The sequence below is a fragment of the Pan troglodytes genome, chromosome 10 (genome assembly GCF_028858775.2).
Source record: "Pan troglodytes isolate AG18354 chromosome 10, NHGRI_mPanTro3-v2.0_pri, whole genome shotgun sequence".
Taxonomy (NCBI): Eukaryota; Metazoa; Chordata; class Mammalia; order Primates; family Hominidae; genus Pan; species Pan troglodytes.
Genome location: NC_072408.2, coordinates 31,165,925 through 31,189,821, shown reverse-complemented (window position 1 = coordinate 31,189,821; position 23,897 = coordinate 31,165,925). Strand labels below are relative to the sequence as shown.

Genomic DNA, 23,897 nt, shown 5'->3' with positions numbered 1-23,897 from the left:
GGAGAGGAGGAAAATGGTTTGAGTTTTGTTTTGAGTCAACTCCACGGGCAGCTCTGTGAAGGATGGATTTCAAAGGGACAAGTCTGACAGCAGGAAGGCCTGTGAGGAGGCAGTGAAGGGTGGAAACAGATTGGAACAGAGACAGTACTTACGAGGTGAAATTGACTGGACATGGCCATGGAAAAGGGATACAGGAGTGAAAGAAAAAGTAATGGGGGAGAAAGGGCAACCCATAATCTCCTGGCTTAGAAGGAAGAGGGCAAGTTTCTGAGGGGAGGAGGATGGGTTCATTTTCAGATAGGTTGCTTTAGAGGTGTACTTGGACTGCCCCATTCCTGACCTATCCAAAGGTGTTCCTGCTATTTCACAGACAGACTCTATGGCACTGGTCATAGCTCTGTTCTCATCCAGGCCTCTGTAGGCCATTGCTTATTCTGCAACAGGTCTTATGGTCCCTCTGATGCTGCATCTGTGAAAATCCTATTTGTCCATCTGGATGCCGCTCAATCTCCTCTCTTTCCCACTCCCAGAGCCTCTGTTATCTCAGGACTCATGGATGATGGTTCCTCTGTACTCCTCCAGTACTAAAGATTCTTTTTTTTTTTTTTTTTTTTTTAAACATGGTCTCACTTTGTCACGTAGACTGGAGTGCAGTGGCATGAACATGGCTCACTGCAGTCTTGACTTCCTGGGCTCAAGCGATTCTCCCACCTCAGCCCCCCAAGTAACTGAGTCTACAGGCATGTGCCACCAGGCTGGGCTAATTTTTAAATTTTTTGTAGAGATGGGGTTTCACCATGTTGCCCAGGCTGGTTTTGAACTCCTGGGCTCAAGCAGTCCTCACTCCTCAGCCCTGAAAGTAGCTGGGACTACAGGTGCATGCCACCATGCTTGGCTAATTTTTTTAAATGTATTTTAGAGATGGAATTTTGCCATGTTTCCCAGGCTGGTCTTGAACTCCTGGGCCTCAGGCGAGGCCTGCCTTGGCCTCCCAAAGTGTTGGGATTACAGGCATGAGCTACTGCACCCGCTGCTTTTCAAGTATATTACTTTTTTTTTTCTGTAAGTAGCAAGTTCCTTAATGTTAGGGGCTTCAGCAACATCTAGCCTAGTGTGAATAATACAACTGGTTACTCAGTGAATACACAGAATCATAAAATGTTAGATCTTGAGGCTGTGGTTTTCAAACTGGACTGTGTAAGAAACATCCAGGAGTGTATGAAAATGCAGACATTTGGCCCATGGGTGGTTCTGATACAGGTGGTTTTCAGAAAACAAAGAAACACTGGCTTTAAAGAAACTTAAAGATCAGTTAAGCTAATTCTGTCATGTTAGAGAGAGGAAACTATGAGTTGGAGTGTGAGCAACTTGTTGGTTTCTCAGATTGTCTAGTGGCAGACCCAAGACTGCCTCCAGGTCCCTGACTCCTAGCTGAATGCTTTTCCTCACCACCCAACGCACTGCTTCCACCTATTCAAAAGATGTCTTTCTAAAAGCTGAAATCCTCTTTAGAAGAATAAGGCAACATCTCATTTCACTTACAGTTTAAACGTTGCCAGAAGGAATGAGATGTGTTGGATGCCATCTTTGTCCTCTAGGAATTTCCAATCTTAGGTATTAGGAGAAGGAACCACTTTGACACTGCTTAAAGCAGAAGAATCCTAGAGGGAGAACTGTAGGCTGTGGATTGATTGATGGGATTCCATTTGAGTAGCATCCCTCCTGTCGAGGAAAACATCTGCGTGAAGATGAACTAAGCCTAATTTTGTGCAACTCATGTTTTCATATTTCTTGTAAAGCATATCAATAATTACAAAATATAATGTCTTTTCAGTGACTAAATATAAATGTCTATTTAAGTGTATGTTGGTAGTTCAGATAGTAAATAGACTTGTTAGTTTTCCTTGACATCATAGAATGTTCAGGAGAGAAATGGTGAATGTCATTTCAAGCCATTTTCTTTCCTATATTCATTCATTTTTTTTAATTTAGTGCTGTCAGCAAACCCAAAATAGCGCCAGATGAAAAATGTGGGCTGAATGTAAGGTCTTTATTTTTGAGCTGAAGAGATGAAAGCATTCTCCCCTTTCAGTCTTTCCCTTTTCTTTCCGTTCTAAGTGCCATACTGAAAATCATATGCTGGGGTTTCCCCCTTGTAGATCACTGTTTTCTTATTAGCAATGGTCATTTTCATGTTTGTTTGACTTTTTTTAATTGATAGGGTAAAGAAACTGGAGGAATGCTGATTAAATAATGTACCTGGATATCAGTAGGATTTTTGACAATGCCTCTTGTAAATTCCTTGAGGGCAGTGTAGAGAGAAATTAGTTAAGATGCTATTATTAGGGTTTATAGGTGCTTGGGAAGCCTAACCCAAAGTGTTTGTGACTGACTTCCTGTTGTCTGGTGGGAGATCTTATGTACTGAGAGGCAGGACTTTCCTTTGCACCCACTCTGTTCACTTTTTTCCATAAGTGATGGGTTGGAAATTACAAGGGTATGGATACTTGTTCAATACAAGGATCATGTTTGATGAATTAAATTGAAACCGTCTGTCCTGCAAAACTGTGTGTGCCCATAACTGAAAGTGCTTAAGCTGTGCCTTTGTGGCTATCTGTTGGAGATGCTCTAGAAGGGACTCCTACTTGGGAGGGAGGTGGAACTAATATGTTTGAATTCTTTTCTAACCCTGTGATTCTATTACTGTACCATATTTTGGCTCTAAGATGATTAGTCAAATCTCTTTCTTGGAATCTGTTGTAAATCTCCGACTTACCAAGGTGGAGGCCTAAAGATTTCTGACACCCTGAGTGCTATGTCGGTGTGCCAGGGATGCTTATGCTCCTGGGATAAACATGCCTTCAGATGTGAGACCTTCAAGTAAGTGAGTGAATATTTGGGAAGAACTACTATAAACAACTTTGTGTCAGGAATACTGATTTGTTCTTTGAAGGACTTACTAAAAGTCAGTGACAGAGAAAGGAAGACATGAAGTAGAGGATGAAAGTGCAATGGAGCTAGTTTTCTTTTTGGTCAGGTGTCTTTAGCTGAGTGGCCCCTGAGGGATCTTGCTCAGAGCCTAGACCATCATCCCTGGGGCAGGGCAGGGTGCAGTAGGGGGAGGATTTACTTCCCTGTTCCTCTTATGAACTTCCTTCACGAGGCTGGATGAGGGAATTCACTGACACCTTGTTACAAAACTGGCAAAATTAAACACAGGTGAAACTTTAGCTCATCATCCTACTTATTGTCTTTAATAAGACATCTTATTTCACTTGTAAGGAATTTTGAAATTCTTAGCATCAAAAATCTCATCTTTTAAAGTTGAATCCAAAGGACATGGGTTTCTTAAATGTCTGAACACATTTCTAAACTGTTAGGGAGGAAAAAAAATTACATGAATGAGGGTTGATTCTTGGCCCAACTGTGGGATCACATTTGATATGTGATGGTCAGATAGAGTTAGGGCGATGCGGCTCCTACCCAGCCCCTAGAGAAGGTGCTGTGCTCTGGATCGGCTGCTGAGGAGAGGATTTCACATCTCTTGCGTTCCCTCAAAAGGGTATGTGGAGCTAAGACATGATAGTAAGAGCAAGCGGGGAAGAATTCTGCAGTGGCAGCGAGGTAGCTGTTGCATAGCTTTGTGGGATCAAAGGACATGAGAGTGCTTCTGACTACATTATTAATAAAATTATATGAAGTATTTTGGGCATATAGGATGTATTAAGAATAATACAATAAAATCTACATATCCCCCACCCAATTTAAGAAATAAAAATTAACAACCACGGGAAAACACCCTCATATAACTTCTCCCTGATCTTATTCCCATCTCTCCTCTCAGAGGTAACTACGATCCTGAGTTTCACACCCTTTATTTTTCAAATGAGGAAAAGGAAGCCCAGAGAGGTGGGGAACTGGTTTAATTTCACACTCAAGGCTAGTGAGAGCCACAAGATGCCCTCTGCTTCTTTTCTTGGGGCACAGTTTATTGTTAGTAAACCTGTACTCCTTCTCAGCCTTTTGGGTATAATCAAGTCTGGAGTGTCTATGATAAGACAGCTTAGAGATTATGTTTGCAGTCCCTATAAGCTGTGTAGCTTTGCACAGTAAGCATGGAGAATTGAAGAGAAGGAATTTTAGCCAACACCTACTTGTTTGGAATCTTGGGCTGGTACAGTAAAGTATAAAGGGGTACCATGACATCTGGGGACAGTCAGATGTACAGGTTGTTAGAATAAAATTGCAGGGGACTGTCACAATGGTGGCACTAAGCTATAAAATGAAGAAGCATCACAATCAAACTCCTTTCACAGCCTTCCTTTTGGCACATGCCAAATTAGACATCTTCTAAGCCTTCATAAAAACAGTCCTGCTGAAATAAAAAATACCTTTTTAAAATATTTTCCTAGGAAAGCATTATCAGGCTATTTCTTTGGCTTCCCAGAAGAAATGAACATGTGATTGATATATGTTTTCTGGTGAATAAGAACCAGGATTGAAGAAACATGTTTGGAGCTATTAAATTTTAATAAAAATAAGAAAGCAAACAATATTACTCTTTTATTGCTGATAGAATGATACATAATTTTGAAATTCTGGTGGAAGCTCAGGTGCTTTTCCCCATTTTTATTTATAGAGTTTTAACAGCCTAGGCTTTACACCCTGTCACTTTTTTCTTGTCTTTTTTTTTTCCTTTAAAAACACCACCTAACAATTTTCACCTAGAACTCATCCACAGACATTTAAAAAGGTGGTATCTTTGGAGAAAACTTGTAGTCGATCACAAGATCATCCACTAGATTTAATTTTATCCAGAAGGCTGACCTGACATTAAATGTCTAAAAATCATCTAACAGAGCTGTGAAAAGTAAGCACTACATAGGAAGGACATTTGTGAGTTCTTTGATACAGAAGACATAGGGAGCTGTGGATTTCTGCATTAATCCATTTATTGAACAACAGGAGGAAATCAGACTGCCCGTGATTGCCCACCCTTGTTTACCAGTTGGAATGCCCAGCTGCAGCTGGGTTGATTTGAGAGCTCACTGGGTCAGGTTTAATCATCTTCTTTTGTCTGTCTTGAAAGCGGATGTTGAAGTGGAATCTCTCCACCTGCTGTGTAAGGAGCAGTATCTGCCTCTTCACACTCGACTTCATAAAACTTTAATGTCTTTCCAGGATTGATAAGAGTTGTGAAGGCTACTGTTTCAGACTTGGCATTTTTGCTTTTGTTTTACAGACTGTTTATTCCATGGCTCCGTTTCCTTTCCCACAATTGGCAGAGTTGAGGGAAAAATACACCTACAACATTACACCGTTCCCAGCCACAGTTAAACCCACCTCAGTTTCTGGGTAAGGTTTTTAAATTCCTTGTTGTTTTCATGATGGAGGACTTAATATCTTAATTTGTTATTGTAAATTAATATTTATGAAGCCCCAGAGATATGTTAAAGTAAGTTGACACTTAGAATCTAATGTCCCTTTCCAAATGGTTTTGATTTAAACTCAAGAGAGATTTTTAAAAGTGTACTTTGCAGAGAAATTTGGAACGTAAACTGAAGAGAGATTTAGCAACCCCACAACTTATCTAATGATATCAAGCATTAAAAATCTCAATAGTTAAAATAGTGTGGAACCTGTATACAGGTACACAGATGAGCTAATTTAAAAACTGTGAAGACCAAAAATTGACAATTGATAAAGAGTTTATCATATGAAAAATAGGCATATTGAATCAATGGTGAAAAGTTATACTGTTTGGTAAATGGTGATGGGCTAATGAGAACTAATTTGGAAAGAAAATGAGAGTCAGACCTCATACTAGATGCCAGGGTAAATTCCATATGGATGAATGTGTTAAATAGAAACAATGAAATAATAAAATTAGCATAAGAAAATGTAGAAGAATTCCTTTAGTTCTTTGGAATTGGAAAGGCCTTAATAACTGACTCAAAATTTTAAAAAAGGGAAAAAATTAAGTCCTTTAAATATAATTTTGTGGGTGACCCAAACGGAACAAAACCAAACCTCTATAAGTAGACTCAAAAATATCTGTGGAAGGATATTTTTAACTTACTATGCAAAATAGGGATGGATATTGCTAATATGTAAAATTCCTAGAAATCGATAAGAAAATGGCCACCCAAGCTGGGTGTGGTGGCTCACGCCCGTAATCCTAGCACTTTGGGAAGCTGAAGCAGGAGGATCACTTGAGGCCAGGAATTCGAGACCAGCCTGGGCAACGTAGCAAGACCCTGTCTCTAAAAAAATTACAAAAATTAGCAGGGTGTGGTAGTGCATACCTGTAGTCCTAGCTACTTGGGGGGCTGAGGCAGGAGGATTGCTTGCGCCTAGGAGTTTGTAATAGTATATTATTGGAAACCACTCAAGTGTATACCATTAGCAGCCTGGCTCCACACTATGGGGTGTGTACATCCAGTAGAGCTATAAGAAAGCATAAGGAAGCTCTGTGTATTCTTGTGTACCATGATTGTGCAGTGGTACAATCATGGCATACTGCAGCCTTAACCTTCCAGGCTCAAGTGATTTTCCCATCTTAGTCTCCTAAGTAGCTGGGACCACAGGCACGTACCACCGTGCCTGGATAATTTTTAAATTTCTTGCAGAGACAGAGTCTCGCTATGTTACCCAGTCTGGTCTTGAACTCTTGGGCTCAAGCAATCCTGCCTTAGCCTCCCAAAGTGCTGAGATTACAGATGTGAGCCACTGTGCCCAGCCCGTAAAGATTTCTTGTATAAATAAAGGCAAGATGCAGAAGAGCATATATAGTATGCTAATAGTTATGCAAAAAGAAGAGAAAAATAAAAGCATGTAGTCATATTTGCTTATGTGTGCTCAGAGAAACTGAAGAATACATAAGAACCAGTAACAGTGATCACCTGTGGGAATTAGATGGGAGATTCTCACAAATGACCATGGTTACTAGTTTCAATGGGCAGAAGTTGGACAGAGATGGGAGGGAAACTTTATAAATCACGTCATTATATATAATTCTTTTTTTTTTGAGACGGAGTCTTGCTCTGTCGTCGCCCAGGCTGGAATGCAGTGATGTGATTTTGGCTCACTGCAACCTCCGCCTCCCGGGTTCAAGCGATTCTCTAGCCTCAGCCTCCAAAGTAGCTGGAATTACAGGTGTGCGGCACCACACCTGGCTAATTTTTATATATTTTTAGTAGAGATGGGGTTTCACAATGTTAATTATATGTAATTCTATGTTAATTATATATATGGCATTTAAACCATGTAACTGTATTATGTTTTAAAATACCATGGTTTTCTTTGTATATTTCTTTTTTGTCTTTTATGTTTTCCAAGACGACATAGTAAGGCCAGAGACAGTGATGAAGAGAATGACCCAGACGATGAGGATGCTGTCGTTAATGCAGTGGGGTGTCTTGGACCTTTTAGTGGGTTCCTGGCTCCTGAACTGCAGAAGTACCAAAAACAAATTAAAGGTAAAGAGGTGGCTCTTGATTTAGATTATCATGATGTATTGGTTTACTACAATAAGAGTGATATTGTGTCCTATAGATGCCCCAGTAATTTTCTGAACTGGTTACAACTATTAAAAGTCTTTATTAGGCTAGTCATGGTGGGTCATGCCTGTAAGCCCAGCACTTTAGGAGGCTGAGACAGCATGATCATTTGAAGCCAGGTTTTCAAGACTAGCCTGAGCAACATAGGGAGACCCAGTCTCTACCAAACAACAACAACAACATTAAAAAGTCATTACTAGGCTGGGTGTGGTGGCTCACGCTTGTAATCCCAGCACTTTGGGAGGCTGAGGCAGATGCATCATGAGGTCAGGAGTTTGAGAGCAGCCTGGCCAATATGGTGAAACCCCGTCTCTACTAAAAATACAAAAATTAGCTGTGGTGGTGCGTGCCTGTAGTCCCAGCTGCTTGGGAGGCTGAGGCAGGAGAATCGCTTGAACCCAGGAGGCAGAGGTTGCAGTGAGCTGAGATCACGCCACTGCACTCCAGTCTGGGCAACAGAACAAGACTCCATCTCAAAAAAAGAAAAAAATTGTTACTAAAAGTATCTTCTCTGTTACTTTATCTTTTTATTATGTAATGGTTTTTCTCTGTATTATGTGTTACATGCATAGTACACATTTCTTTTTCTCTATGGTGACTTTTGCTCCCATGCATTGGATTCAACTTTGTATGCTAAGTTCCTTAGCACAGACCCTGGCATATAGTAGATGCTTAATATATTCCATCTGAGTTTAATTTATTCCAGACTGGCTTCTCTTCCAATAGGATTACCCTTTAAATCAAAACATTATGGTGACCTCTACTTGAATTTCTTGAGTGACAAGAAACTTATTATTTCACAAGACACTTTGCTTGATTCTTCCCCTTAGTCCATGGTTACTATTTACAAAGAGATAACTTCCACCTACCCGTTCTACTAATAGTTCTTCTCTTTGCTTTTTTTTTTCTATTTGAAGGCATCACTGTTTATTAACTGACCAGATTACAGAAATAATCATGGTAGACCCCTTAGTTCATCCTTCTAATAAGCCTGTAGCTCTTCTCTTCCCTATTGCCAGCATTTCTACCTTCCACAAAATAGGAGGTCTTTTTCTTCATTCCACCTTGTGGAGAGGATAATTTGAAGGGTCACAGGAAGTTATTGGCTTCTTTGAAGCCTTTTCCAACAGTATAGATCTCATGAATCAGATCCTCCATGCAGATGATATCATATTTACCAAGAGACTGAGCAATCAAAGTGTTATCTGTCATGGCAATTTGCTTCTTCTCGATTTTGCTATAATGACACTTGTAGATGAGTTCATTTACTTACTTTAGGTTTGGGTACCGCCATGAAATGTATGGTTCTCCAATCCTCACCATGTTAATTGAAGCCTTGCTGAGTTAACAAAGATTCCATTGAAGATCTGACAAAGGTGAAGAAACTCCACCACCTTTCAGACCTTTGGGCTCACACCATTGATACCTCTGATCCTTAGGGAAAATGACAGTTTGGGTTCTGTAAGAACATAGAAGTTGCCAGCTTTTCTTGCCCTCCTAGCCATTTGAATCTCAGTTCTGTTCATCTGCCTGTATTCCTTGTGACTGTGTTTAGCTTTTTCATGGATAAGCTTCCTCCTTGCCTTTTGAAGCATCTTTTCGGCAAACTTCTTTCTCAGGTGCTTGATCTTCAGCTCTGCAAAATTCCTTTGCTTTTTCTTAAGGGCTTCTGGCATAGCAGGAACCTTCTTTTTCTTCTCTTCGACACCCTCCATGGTTCCAGCTGGAAAAGAGGATTCTTCCCTTTGGAAAAAACCAGAACAAGTCTACTTACTCCCTCTTCTACCTGACATCTCTTCAAATCTTTGAGGACAGCTATCATGTCCTCCAGAGCTTTCTCAAAGGCCCCAGTTCAGAATTTCTTTAAGCATGTCTCTTAAGTTATGACTTCTGGACCTCCTAATATTCTATTAATTTACCTCTAGATATCCTGTAATTTGGTAATGTTCCCCTTAAAATGTTGTGCTCTGAATCACATGCATGTTTTATTTCATTTTTTTTTTCTAAACAGAATAGAATTCTGTGGTCTGGAATTATCAATGTTATGCACTGTTTTAAAGTTTGTGGTTCTCTACGTCCTTTCTTGTCTTGGGTGGAAGCTTTTCTTTTAGGATATTTATTCTACCTCTTCTAGTTTGAAGACCATTCTCCTTGTTCAAAGATATTAGAAATATGCTGAAAGAGGACAGAAACTGAATAGATATCAGGCACCTCTGTGTTCTCTTTGCCATCTGCTAACTTTTTACTACCTTCTTGAAGTCATGGGGCTATCTTCTCTTTTTTTGGTTCTTATTTGGAAGATAGGAGCAGTGGCAGCAGCTGCTGCTACTTCTAACTTTTGGTTGTGATCTTTTGGAGTATTTCCTGCAAGCCTCAGCTTGTTTGAGTTTTAACCTTTTTAATGGCTTGGCTCATACTGTTTTGTGAGTATGTCTTTGGTATGTGCTCTTCTGTCATCCTTTTAAAGGCTTTTTAAAAATCTGAACCCAACAAGAGTCTTCTTGATTTCTGCAATGCCTTCTACCCCCTTTCTTATTGCCTGAGTTCCAGCTTTTGATTTCTAGCCATAGGATCAATATGTATTTTAATGGTAAAGTTTTTGAATCTGCGTTTCTGTAGCCTGGGTCTATGTTTCATTTTTTTTTCTCTGTTTTTCTTTCTGTGCATTTTTGTGCTCTAGGATGACATGATCACTTTCTCCTAAATTTCATCATTAGTCTTTCTTGTTGATTTTGCTCTGATTAGCAGTTTCTCTTTTAATTTTCTTCTCCTTACAGAAATGATTACAGTAAAAAAATGAATTTCTGAGATGTTTAGCCTTTGTCTGAATAACACTCTCAGCAGATGTTAGGATAGTTGGAGTCTCTCAGTCTTTTTTTGACTCTGGCTCCCATGTCAGTTTTACAAATTGTGCTGGAGAAGCTTGCTGTCTCCCGCTTTGGCCTGTGCAGTCTGTGGGTTACTCCCACCTAGTATTGTTTCTCTTTTTTGGAGGTCATCTCAATTTTATTTAAGAGACAAATCTGCTAGTTGTAGCTATCACAGGAGCAGACACCACATCCGATATAACAACAGAGTGGACAGGAAATGTTTGTTAAATGAACAAAGCATTCATTCTAGTGATACAGGGGTCTGAAGTCTTGATAATTTTATAAATTGTGTTACTATTTTTAATGTAAGAAGAATGCACTTTTAATGACTGTCTAAACTCTACAAACCAATTCTGTATAACTCCTCATGCCGTTGTGTGGAAATCTGTACAATGATTTTAGAAATTAGGAGTTACATCTTTCTAAGGGAATCTTAGACAATGGCAGTGATTTTTATCTGGAAGCAGTTGATGTTATGTCTATATAGCTAACAAACTGGTAACAAAATCAAACTCTGAACCCATATAGCTCATGTCAGACCCACAGTTAGGTTAATAAGAAAATGCAGAAATATTTTCAGGGGCACATCAAAATAAGCACTAGACAAACTCTAGTATGCGTTTTTTTCTGTGGTTTAGAATTTCATGGAGGTTAAGATACCGCACTGAGTTGTAGTGTTATCAATTTCCATTTACTCCTGTGCCCCTCCACCGACCATCTCCTTATGTCTCATCCTTCGAGCGCAGAGCCAAATGAGGAGCAGAGTCTGAGATCTAATAACATTGCAGAGCTGAGTCCAGGAGCAATCAATTCCTGTCGAAGTGAATACCATGCAGCTTTTAACAGTATGATGATGGAACGCATGACCACAGATATCAATGCACTGAAGCGGCAGTACTCTCGAATTAAAAAGAAGCAACAGCAGCAGGTTCATCAGGTGTACATCAGGGCAGGTAATGTGATTCTTCATTTGAATCAATTTCAGCTCTATCTCAACTTGTAAAATGAAGAACAAATAATCCTAGGAAGGCCTTGGAATTACTGACTGTAGCTCAGTATCCATCAACACAGCTGGCATGACATAATAGCATATTTAGCATCTCATTTTAAATTTTATTTTATCAGGCTCTAAAGAAGAAAAAGACTGCAGGTTCTTTTTAGGCCCCAAGGACCAGGCAGTTGATGGTATTAAACACGTCTCTACTATGTGTGCTGTGGAGAAGGGTTTACAAATGATTAAAATGTTGCAAAGCCATGCAATCCTTGGACTTGAGAAATTTTGGAGCATAAATTTTATGCATCTGAATATAGAAGTCATCTGTGCACTAGTAAATTAAGATGTATACTAGTCATTTAGGTGATATTATAACAGATGTTGTATCAGAGAAACTGGGAAAAAAAACATTAAAAACCTGTGCCTTGCTGATGGCAAGTATCTTGGGAATATACTAAGAAGAACACAATTATAATGCAATTGGAAATGCTCTTTTCCAAGGATTGCCAAGCTTTTTTCTTTTTAATTCCAAAAATCCCAGTGAACAATCTGCTTTATTGTTTAATATATGCTGATTTGGGAGTTGTTTTTTCTTGCTTGAAGTGAATATCTTAATGAAAATGGTGCCTGTCCAGAATTAACTGAAATATAAATTTGACATGTTTTTAAAGTGGCATGTGAGCATGTGACTGATCCTGCACAAAAACTGAATTTACCTTCCATTTATCAGAGAAGAATAGTTGACTTCTTGATGATTCTCACTTTATCCTGAGTCATTAAGAAACCAGTCACAAAATAAATGGGAACAATTTCACTTTAAGTTTCAAAAACATTGGCACATACATTTCCTCATTTTGTCCTTAAAACAAATCTTTGAGGAAGGCAAGGACAGATAGTCTCATCTTCTTCCAAATAGTGAGGAAATGGTGATTCAGGAAGGCTTAGCAATTGTCCAGGGTTATATAGCTATAGTGAGTGGTCAGGCCAGGGCTAGAACACAGGTGTTCTGATTCTTTGTACAGTCCCTTTTTAACTACACTGTACAAGTCTTTGGGTGTGATGGTAAACAATTGCTCAGGGTGCTAAATCGGCCCAGTGGTTTGTACCTTCATCAGGGATCAGCAAACTGTGGTCTGTAGGCCAAATCCTGCTCACTACCTGTTTTTGTAAATACAGTTTTTTGTTTGTTTGTTTGTTTTGAGATGGAGTCTTACTCTGTCATTCAGGCTGGAGTGCAGTGGTGCAATCTCAGCTCACTGTAACCTCCACTTCCCAAGTTCAAGCAATTCTTGTGCCTCGGCCTCCCAAGTAGCTGGGATTACAGGCATGCACCACCATGCCTGGCTGATTCTTGTATTTTTAGTAGAGACGGGATTTCACCATGTTGGCCAGGCTGGTCTTGAACTTCTGACCTCAGGTGATCTGCCCACCTTGGCCTCCCAAAGTGCTGGGATTACAGGAGTGGGCCACCGCACCTGGCCTGTAAATACAGTTTTATTGGAACACAGGCATGCCCATTTGTTTACAGGTTGTCTAAGGCTCCTTTCACACTGCAGTGGCTAAAATATTTACAGTCTGGTCCTTTACAGGAAAAGTTTGCTGACCCCTTCTTCAGATCATGGTTGACGGTGGTTCTCTTTAAGGGAGAGATTGCTGCTCAAAGGCAAAGCTCTAGAGCATTGGTTCTTGAAATTTAGTGTGCATACAGATCATTTGGGGATCTGCTAAAATATTGACTCTGTTTCAGTAGGTTTGGAATGGAGCTGAAATTATATGTTTCTAACAAGCCCGTAGGCACTGCTGATGCTGCTGCTTGGGGACTGTATTAGTCTGTTTTCACACTGCAAATAAAGACATACCTGAGACTAGGCAATTTATAAGAGGCTTAATGGACTTACAGTTTCACATGGCTGGGGAGGCCTCACAATCATGGTGGAAGGCAAGGAGGAACAAGTCACATCTTACGTGGATGGCAGCAGGCAAAGAGAATTTGTGCAGGGAAACTCCCATTTTTAAAACTGTCAGATCTCGTGAGACTTCTTCACTATCACGAGAACAGCACGGGAAAGACCTACCCCCATGATTCAAGTATCTCTTACTGGGTCCCTCCTACAACACGTGGGAATTATGGGAGCTACAAGATGAGATTTGGGTGGGGATATGGCCAAACCATATCAGAGACCATGGTTTGAGTAGCATGGTTTTAGATGAGATGGTATATGATAGGATTAGCAGCACAGGTGGAGAGATTGAACTTGAACTAGAGGCAAAAAGACCTTAGCTTCTGAGACTTAGTGGAAGGTGGTGAGTATGGCGGTTGAGGTATCAGCTTCCGAGGTTAGGGAGGACGGGAAATAGAGGCCTTTCAGATCTGATAGCTTTTGTTTTCATGGAGAAATTGGGGGAAAGTTGTTTGGTGGGAATAAGGTGGGGATTGGGAGTAAATGAGAGGTTAAAGAAAGTAATGAAGATTTAGTTAGGTCATTGAAGGGAGCGAGAAAGGGAAATGAAAAGATTGTTTGGCATTGAGGACCCAGTGAAATGGGAGGTCATGAATTTAAAGGGCTCAGTTTCAGAAAAGAGAATGTAGATCATGGACCCCAGGTTGGGGCTTTACTAGCAATGTGTAACAAAGAGACAGGGATGCCTATGAGGGAGTGATCTAAGCGGTCAGCCATGCATCTGGCAGGGTAGGGGTGTCAGTGAGCCGAAGACACATGAGGGGTTGTGAGGAGCCTGAGGAACAAGGAGCCAGAAGTCTCTGTGGTTCATTACCACATATAGTTAGACTGAGAGCCTGAGAGGTAGAAGAGCCAAAATGAGGAGTATTAGAATTAAATATTTTCACATAAGGTAGAGCTGGGTGATAATGTTTAGGATGGAACTGGAGAGGTTGAGGAACTATGAGAATGTAATGGAGGGCCAATCACAGTGACAGTCAAATAATTGGGGAGGTGGCAGGAATGTGGTGAAGAGGAGACAGTTATCAACATTTTTAGTTGATACTGGGGTATGACCAGTGGTAAATGACAACAGTAGAGAAGGGTGGAAATTAGTTCAGCCAGATGACATGGACATCAAGGAAGAAGGAAACTCGCACACAGAGGGAGAGGCCTTCTCCCTACAATTTCTGTCTGCAGCTGCCATCCTGGGACCATGTGTGTTGAATGCTGCATTGGAAATAGGAGTCTGGTCATAGCCGCAGGTGGTCAATGATAATGCCATCGACAGTGCCTTCTAGGAGAACAAAGCTTTTTTGTTCGTTTGTTTTGAGAAGGAGTCTCACTGTATTGCCCAGGCTGGAATGCAGTGGCGCAATGTCAGCTCACTGCAACCTTCACCTTCCAGGTTCAAGCAATCTCCTGCCTCAGCCTCCCAAGTAGCTGGGACTACAGGCGTGCACCATCACACCTGGCTAATTTTTGTATTTTTAGTAGAGACAGGGTTTCGCCATGTTGGCCAGGCTGGTCTCGAACACCTGGCCTCAAGTGATCCTCCTGCCTTGGCCTCCCAAAGTGCTGGAATTACAGGCATGAACCACGGCACCTAGCTGAGGACAAAGCTTTTGGTGCTTTTCAGTTTTCAATTGGCTTTCGAAGTCCATTGAGGACACAGGAGTGGTTTTTCACCTGTAGGGCTAGATGCTGGATAGCTGTGATTTCACTGCATTCTCACTACCTTTTTATCACTTCTGTCATTCTGCTGGATCTCACTTCATAATATGCAGTGTGTTCTTTTCCTACCTCTCAGAGGCTGACAGATGATAATCCATATGGTCATAGTGTTTGTTGTATTATTTTTTTTAAATCTGCAAAGATTTTTCTAAGTACAGTAACTCAGAGGTTGCTACTCAGAGCCAAGAGCTCCCTGTAAAAAAAAAATTAGGGAGTCCAGGCTCTGATTAGGAATGAGGGGTCAGATGTTCCTTTTTGTATCATCACCCTGTGGTCCCTTCCTCTTTAAAGAAGAGCGCATTGGTATTCCAGGCTCTTCGGTTGAATTCAGTTTCTGCTGTCTTCAGTCACATGACTCTGCCCCTCCCTGGGGAACACATGGGAAGGGATGTGGTAGACGGGGCTGGGAGGACCTCTAAGTGATTTCTGTTCCAAGATGGATGTGTTTCTTTGTGGTACACTTCATATTACCTTTCAACATTTCTTTCAGACAAAGGGCCAGTGACCAGCATTCTCCCGTCTCAGGTAAACAGTTCTCCAGTTATAAACCACCTTCTTTTAGGAAAGAAGATGAAAATGACTAACAGAGCTGCCAAGAATGCTGTCATCCACATCCCTGGTCACACAGGAGGGAAAATATCTCCTGTCCCCTACGAAGACCTTAAGACGAAGCTCAACTCCCCGTGGCGAACTCACATCCGAGTCCACAAAAAGAACATGCCAAGGACCAAGAGTCATCCGGGCTGTGGGGACACCATAGGGCTGATAGATGAGCAGAACGAGGCCAGCAAGACCAATGGGCTGGGGGCAGCAGAGGCGTTCCCCTCTGGTTGTACAGCGACAGCTGGGAGAGAAGGCAGCAGCCCTGAAGGCAGTACCAGGAGGACGATCGAGGGGCAGTCTCCGGAGCCGGTGTTCGGAGATGCTGATGTGGATGTGTCTGCAGTTCAGGTGAAGTTGGGAGCCCTGGAACTGAACCAGAGGGATGCTGCAGCTGAAACTGAGCTCAGGGTGCACCCACCCTGCCAGCGGCACTGCCCAGAGCCGCCAAGCGCACCCGAAGAAAACAAAGCCACCAGCAAAGCTCCCCAAGGCAGCAACTCAAAAACCCCCATCTTTAGCCCTTTTCCCAGCGTCAAGCCCCTGCGGAAATCTGCTACTGCCAGGAACTTGGGATTATATGGCCCTACAGAAAGAACCCCAACCGTGCACTTTCCTCAAATGAGTAGGAGCTTCAGCAAACCCGGCGGTGGAAACAGTGGCACTAAAAAACGGTGATGTCTCCCCGAAACTTTGTATCTGGACTCACCTTTTCACAGTAGTATAAGGGTTGCAGCTGAATGGCTCTAAAAGAGTTTTATTTGTCCAGTGAAAATGAATAGGTTCAGGGATGAGCAACAGCCCATAAAAAATGGGAACTGGAAGTTTTATAATAGGAGTTAGAACAGGGCTGTTTTCCCAGCTACTTGCTAACTGACGAAGTGGATTCTTGTGGCAAAATAAATATTGTGGTTTTATAGTGTGAAGTTTTCCCAATTTTTCATTGTGAGCTGTTTAAAAAGACTATATCTAGATTGTTAACTCTCGTCCATCCTTCTGTTCTGGGGGCCTTCAGAGTCCCTGTGACAGCACCCCCAAACCTTCCAGTTCTCTGGGTGTTACTAATACTCAAGCATGCACATACCAGCTTGCTAGGACAGAAACTGTAAAAAGAAAGTAAGTTTCTTCGTTACAAAAAACTTCCTGATTTTCCTTTTCATGCTTTACGGAGGGGATTGTGTCATGTGAGATTTCCCACAGTACCAGTTTCAAATTTTTTTTTTTATTCTTATGCTAAATCATAGGAGAAAAATCTAGATAGCCTTTCTTTAACTGTCTATTTCTACCTGCAAAATGAAGAAAACCTTTCATCTGTTGAAATTTCGGTCGATAACCCAGCTGAAGATCTTATGCACAGGACACACTTGGCATATGCTTTACGCAGTTGCTCCGGACAGCTTGCTCGCGCCACTGAGCTTTTCCTGAGGTTTGTGTTCGCCTCTCAAGGAGAGCTTTGATCCTCAGTGGTACGGATGACTTGATGGGCTCCATGCGGAGCCTGGCCTGCATCCCCCACCACACAGCTCACTCACCCACCAGCTCTAAACTGCAGACGCACAAGGCCTCTGCTCAGAAGCCAGAACACAGCACCTGTGACTCTGTTACTTGAATTTTGTGCTTTTTGATTGGAGTCCTTTGTTGAGTACTTTGTTAATTGAACACTGCCTTTCTCTGGAGAAGGCCCCAGTGCTTTCTAGCTCCCTCTCACTCCTGCCCTTTCTAGCTCTCTCTCACCCAGCGGGTCAGGGATAGCACCTCTTGTCTCCACTATGCAGATGGGAACTCTGAGCCACACAGAGGTGAAGTAGCACTTCAGTTACTCAAGGTCAGTACTCCCGGTATTCCAAGTGACTTAGCCACATTTCCTTCAGTGCAATAGGTGGGTTTAATGCTCTTTGTACACAGATGTATTGGCTACATAGCGTGTAAAAACCAAGACTGGGAAGCCATTCACTAAAATCCCTCCTGACTCAAAGGACCTGTCTCCAGATGGTACAGAGTCCCTTGATGGCATTTTACAAAACCAGCTCTGACTTCCTTATCCTGAACAGGGAGTTTATTTTAAAAATGCTTCATGCACCTGTTATTTGGCTGAACAGAAGGCTCACTCCTCAATCCCCTTCTCCTCGCCATCATTAGAGGAATAGACTCAGCCTTCATGTTTGTCTCTGGAAGACGATTGGCGATACTTGCAGGAATATTGTTGATGCAGCCAATATTAATTTGAGCTAATGGATTGTTAATTCTGAAACGAAAACTGTAACTGTAGAGCAGGCTTTTACTATGAGAGGTACTAGTTTTTATAATAGAGAATGTGGTTGTGTGGGCTTTTTTTGAACAGAAAACACAACAATGACCTATACCGTGAGAAAAGCCATTTTATCTTCTTCATGGTATTTTTACCCCCAAAGGAACTGAAGATGGAAAATATGACTAATAAGTTATTGCAGTTTTGGTCTTGAATTCTGTGCCATCTGAAGTTAGCATCCAGCTTCTTAAAAAGCAGCCACGCCTACAGCCTGTTTTTTGGGAAGGGTGTAGGTGGAGAGATGGGCTTATTTTGCATACCACCCTCAGGGCCCAGAGACCCACTGCATTTTCCAAAGTTAAGCAAATGACACCATTTTCTTCCATCAGCTAAACTTTACAGATAATAGTGATTCCACCTCATATCCTTTTCTTTGCCCCTTCTCAAATGAGTCAGAATAGTCATGTTCCCCTTGAGGGATGTCTGACTTGAATGGAGAATTGTTCTTTCCTCTCTTGAATCAGCTCACTAGCTCCCTGATGGTCTGGGTTCAAGGAAATGGTTAATGAGGTAGAGGCCACTTATACAAGTCCTTGGGATTGTACCATTGCTGTCCACAAACTTAGTATCAGCAACACATGCTGTGCCCTGTGAACACTCTCCTCTCACCTGTTTCCAGGGTTGGTCTTCCTGAGAAGGGGATGGATGAGGTAACACACAGTTTGGGATACGTATCTGTTGAATGAATGAATAAGTGAAAGGATAATAGTCCTCTGAGGTAAAAATGGCCTTGTCAGAATTTTGAAAATCCAACAGATTCCTATTAAAGCACTCTGTGTACCAATAACATGCATGCATTGTACCAAGTAATCACAATGTGAATTGGTCAATTTATGAGCCTTGCCTACTTTAGAAAATAAAGAAACCTGCAGTAGCCTCTACCACACAGCATGTACAAAGACCAGTATGGACTTGCTATCTTCCCTATGTATTGGACACTGTATGCAAACACCAGAAGTACTTAACAAGTAGTGGTTTCTTGATTTTTAGATATGTCTGTAGCCTCTTAGCCCTTTTGCCGGGAATCAACTCATTCTGATGCCTCTGCACCTCAGTTCCTCTTACAAAAGCCTCCAGATGATCTAAATCTAGTTAGCAATGTCAGCCTGTGGACTGCAGCTGTTTGGGACATTGTATTCCTTTGTTTGTCTCTTGTTCTGAAGGATTGTATTGATCACAAAGCTATATGCATAAAGATTCTCATTGTTGTAACTGTTCTGCCATTTTCTGAGTGCATGCATGGAACACTGTTGTGACAGTCCCTTCTCCCTTCTTCCTTCTTCCTTCACCCCCAACCCCAGACCCCCCTTGGTCACATGAACCAGGGAAACAGCCCAATAAGCTCCATCTCCCCCAGTCTAATCGCTGGGTTGCAGGGTGGCCTGTGACCTGCCCAGCATTTGCAGACTCGCTGGTTCCTGAATATGAGTAAGCACAGAGTTTACCTAGAGAGTTTACCTAAAATTAACCTTTAGATCTACTATTTATTTTTGTCTTAATAAAATGAACAATAAATATAGTTTAGCTGCATGGCATTAAGGATTCTGTATGAATAGATGTATAGTTGCTGCCATCTCCCCATATAAAATCTCTCTTTACATCGTTTCTGAGCCACTTTCTTTGCTGTCTGCAGCATTTAAAATATGTTATTTTTCCTAATTAGAAAAGTCACAGGTTTTAGAAAATTGGGAAAACAAAAAGAGCATAAAGAATCATCAATACTCTGATATAGATATAGATCTTTCCAGTACGTTTGTGTATGTGCGTACACGCCATTATCTACAAAAAAGTTATGTTGAACGTGGTAGTTTAAGCTGTCTTTCTGGTAAATGCTCTTTTACAATATGATTTTTAGTGACTAATATTCCCTAATGTGTTCATGCCAGAATTCACATAACCAGTACCTTGTCAAATAGGAGGTTTCTGATTAGATAGTAGTAGAGACAGTATCCTGTTACATGTATGTACATAGCCCGAATTATTTTCTTAGGATATGCGTATAGAAGTGGAGTTGAAGGGTCAGGAAATATGTCCATTTTTAAGATACATATATCTCCAAATTGCCATTCTTAAAGGTTGGAGTTATACAAGTAGTGAATGAGAATGCCTGCTTCTCTACATCCTGGAAGAGGCAGCAGTCTCTTTCCTTTTTTTTCCTTTCTATGACTTCTAGTGTGGAAGTGCCAACAGAAGTGTTTTAGAAGCAGTGATAATGAACACTCATAACACCCATACCTCATTCCTGACTTTTAAAAGAAGCATTAAGTAAGATGTTGAGGTTTCTGGTAGGTGCCTATTATTAGGTTAAGAAAATTCCCTTTTATTCTTTGCTTGCTAAGAGTTTTCTTCATCAACAGGTATTGAATTTCATAAAAAGAACTTTAATTGTATCTTTTGAGAAGGGAATAGTACTTGAGACTTGGTATCCTGAACTCAAAGAAATAGTCATTACTAGGTTTTGTCAAAGAATACCAGATATTTTAGAGTTGGAAGTTATGCAGTAAAAGCTTTATGTGCAAATGTTCATTGAAGTATTAAATGTACTAATGGAAACCTGAAAACAATATAAACATCTGGGAATAGGGGAGATGTTTGGATGAATTATGATTCATCCCCAGGATGGAAATGTGAAGGCCGGTGAGTATTTGGACCATTGAAGTGGGAGTTATCTGTTATCCACATCAGGCAGCTCAGAGTAAAGTCAGCAAGTCTACAATCATAGAGCCACCAGGATACAGTGATGGATGGGAGGCCTTTGCTGGACAGTGGCTGAAGGCAGAACTGTTGGAGTGGTTCTTCCACAAAGGCAGCCAGTGCTCACCTGAATGGGGACTGGTACTGTAGGTATTGGGTCAGCTTTCATGCCGTTCCCTGCTGGCCATCTCCCAATGCTGAATGTCTGACTCGGTTCAGGCTGCTGTAACAAAGTACCATAGACTGAGGTGGCTTAAACACAGACATTTCTTTCTCACAGTTCTGGAGGCTGAGAAGTCAAAGATCAACGTGTCTGCAAATTTGGTATCTGGTGAGGAAGGGCCCTCTTCCTGGTTTGCAGATGGCTACCTTCTCACTGTGTCCTCACACAATGGAGAAAGGGAGTATGTTTTGGTCTCTTCCTCTTCTGATAAGGGCACTAACCTCATCATGAGGGTCCCATCCTCATGATGTCATCTAAACCTAATTACCTCCCAATGGCCCCACCTTCAAATACCATCACGTTGAAGGTTGCTTCCTTCCTGGTCGTTTGCTCTGGTCAGACCAAATGACCTGCAAAGTGTCACTTGATTCCATTCTCTCCATCCCTTCCATCCCAGGCAATCTTTATCTGGCTACACCAACCTGTGCCCCAGGGGCTTCAAGAGTTGTTGTTGTTTTAACATTAAAAAACCAGAAAGTTGACTTGTTTCTTAGTGTTTACATTCTTGCTATAACAATTCTAGTTTTCCTTTAGGCAATGCTGATCACTGGGAAGGAGGTGGATCAATTCTCCTATGGGACCAACAGTTTTCTGGGAAGAAACTTCCTGATACCTCAGCCTAGGAATCTCCCTATCCCTGGAGAGTCCAGGAATCTATATTAAAACATGAAACAAAGCAAAAAATAAAAAAAACCTCCTTAGTAATTGTTTTCTTTTTGAGACAGGGTCTCACTCTGTTGTCCAGGCTGGGGTGCAGTGGCACAATCTTGGCTCACTGCAGCCTCCGCCTCCCATGTTCAAGTGATTCTCTTGCCTCAGTCTCCCGAGTAGCTCGGACTACCAAGTGTGCACCACTATGTGCACCGGCTAATTTTTCTATTTTTAGTAGAGATGGGGTTTCATCATGTCCACCAGGCTGGTCTTGAACTCCTGGCCTCAAGCAATCCGCCCACCTTGGCCTCCCAAAGTGCTAGGATTACAGATGTGAGCCACTGTGCCTGGCCTTCCTTAGTAATTTGAACGTTGAACTAAGTTTAGCAACCACCAAACAAGTTAACTATAGCCATATATCACCTGATGACGGGGGTAACGATGGGGAAATTGTTAGGTAATTTCAACATTGTGCGAATATCACGGAGTGTGCTCACACAAACCTAGATGGTATAGCCTACTACACACCTGGGCTATATGGTGTAGCCTATTGCTCCTAGGCTACAAACCTGTATAGCAAGTTACTGTGCCGAACACTGCATTCAGTTGTAACACAATGGTAATTGTGTATCTAAACATATTAGAAAAGGTACAGTAAAAATACAGTATTACAATCACACAGGACCACCATAGCACATGAGGTCCATCGTTGACTGAAACGTGGTGTGGCACATGACTGTATTGTAATGGTCTCCTAACTGGTCTCACTGCCATCCATTTTGGACCCTCCCCCTGCCCACCCCACCTCTCTGCTGCTTGGCTATACACTGCTGCCAGAATGATCTTTCTAAAATGAAAAACTAATTGGGCCATCCCTCTGGTCAAAATCTTTCTTCATTTTCTGGAGGGTAAAAGCTAAAATCCTTATCTTAGCATGATTTGACCCATGGTTAATTTTCCGTCTTATTTTCCCACAGCTTCCCCATTCATTACCTCGTGTGACCTATCCTCACCAGCACCATAATATCAACCATTGGTGGAGCTCCTTGAGCTCAGCACTATGCTAGCTCCTTTGTGCTATCTCACTTATTCCTCCCAAGAGCTCTGTGAAGCTTACTGGCACTGTATTACAGATGATGAAGGTGAAGTGAGCAGTTACATCCTTGGCCAGTTGGAAGGAGGTGGATGAATTCCCCTATGTGATCAACAGTTTTCTGGGAGGAAACTTCCTGATACCTCAACCTAGGAATCTCTCTATCCCTGGAGAGTCCAGAAATCTATATTAAAATGTGAAACAAAGCAAAAAAACAAACAAACCTCCCTTAGTAATTTTTTTTGTTTTTGTTTTTGAGACAGGGTCTTGCTCTGTCGCCCAGGCTGGAGTGCAGTAGCGCAATCTCAGCTCACTGCAACCTGCTCACTGCAACCTATTTAGCTGGCAAATAACATCTGGATCTATCTGACACCAGAGCCTGAGCTTTTCCTTTGCTACACTGTCTTATAACTTTGCCCATAACTCCAAGTTCCCTGAAGGCCCCCCACTCCGCTAATGCCCTCATACTGCTGTGTATTCATAAATCCTTGCTTCGAGCACCCTCCTTGCTTCAGTCTGCCTGGCAGATACCTACCTATCCTTTTAGTCTCATCGCACACATTAATGAGGTAAAATCCAATCTATGCCACTATATGATTTGGGGCAAGTTACTTAACATCTGAGACCTTCAATTTCCACATCTGTACAATGAGAATAATTTCAATCTCATAGGGTTTGTTGTGGACAATTGCCGTCTTTGCTGCCCAGAATTTACTATGCTTTGGCAACACTGCCCTAATTTTGCTTGGGGAGCCAGCCCTCCTCCACCTCTGCCCATGTACTTCCGGTGACAGTGATGGCCCTGGAGGGAGCACAGGGCCTGAGCTCAGACACTCAGCACTCTTCCTCCTCCTCACCATGGTGTCTGACCCATGGATGAGCCACAGGAAAAGAAGCTCAATTCCTAGGCTCTTGTTTTGAACTCTCACGTAAGCAGACTCACTCATTTCTACTGGATTTGGTCCTAAGTTGCTAAGGTTTGGGGAAAATTGGGTTACATATAGCTTAAGTGATTAACTCCATAAATGAATATGCAACAGAATTTAACCTGGAAGGAAAAAGCCCAGGAGTTGTTGCTGGCAGCTCTCTTGTAACCATGAGGGGAGAGCTTGTTGGAGAAGAGTTAACACTCAGCAAGCAGAGCTGAGAAACAGAGAGAAAGCAGGCTGCTTTCAGGGCCTGTGAGCTCTGGATCAGGCCACGCCCAAAGCCAATTTGTCTCATCTTATTT

At 41.8% G+C, this 23,897-nt stretch overlaps 1 protein-coding gene and 1 pseudogene across 4 annotated transcripts in view; one reads left to right on the top strand and one right to left on the bottom strand.

Moving 5' to 3' along the window:
• TBC1D30 (TBC1 domain family member 30) overlaps nt 1–19,217 on the top strand; it is a 119,281-nt gene extending 100,064 nt beyond the window's left edge. For all 4 annotated transcript variants that reach the window (XM_024347705.3, XM_024347703.3, XM_054663112.2 and 1 more), the window contains 4 exons: nt 5,243–5,355; nt 7,339–7,478; nt 11,176–11,382; nt 15,588–19,217. In XM_024347705.3, the coding sequence (XP_024203473.2) occupies nt 5,243–5,355; nt 7,339–7,478; nt 11,176–11,382; nt 15,588–16,375 (1,248 nt within the window). In that variant the 3' untranslated portion in view covers nt 16,376–19,217. The remainder of the gene's footprint in view (nt 1–5,242; nt 5,356–7,338; nt 7,479–11,175; nt 11,383–15,587) is intronic.
• On the bottom strand, nt 8,529–9,274 carry LOC129136520 (large ribosomal subunit protein uL30-like; annotated as a pseudogene).
• Nucleotides 19,218–23,897: the final 4,680 nt, after the last annotated feature.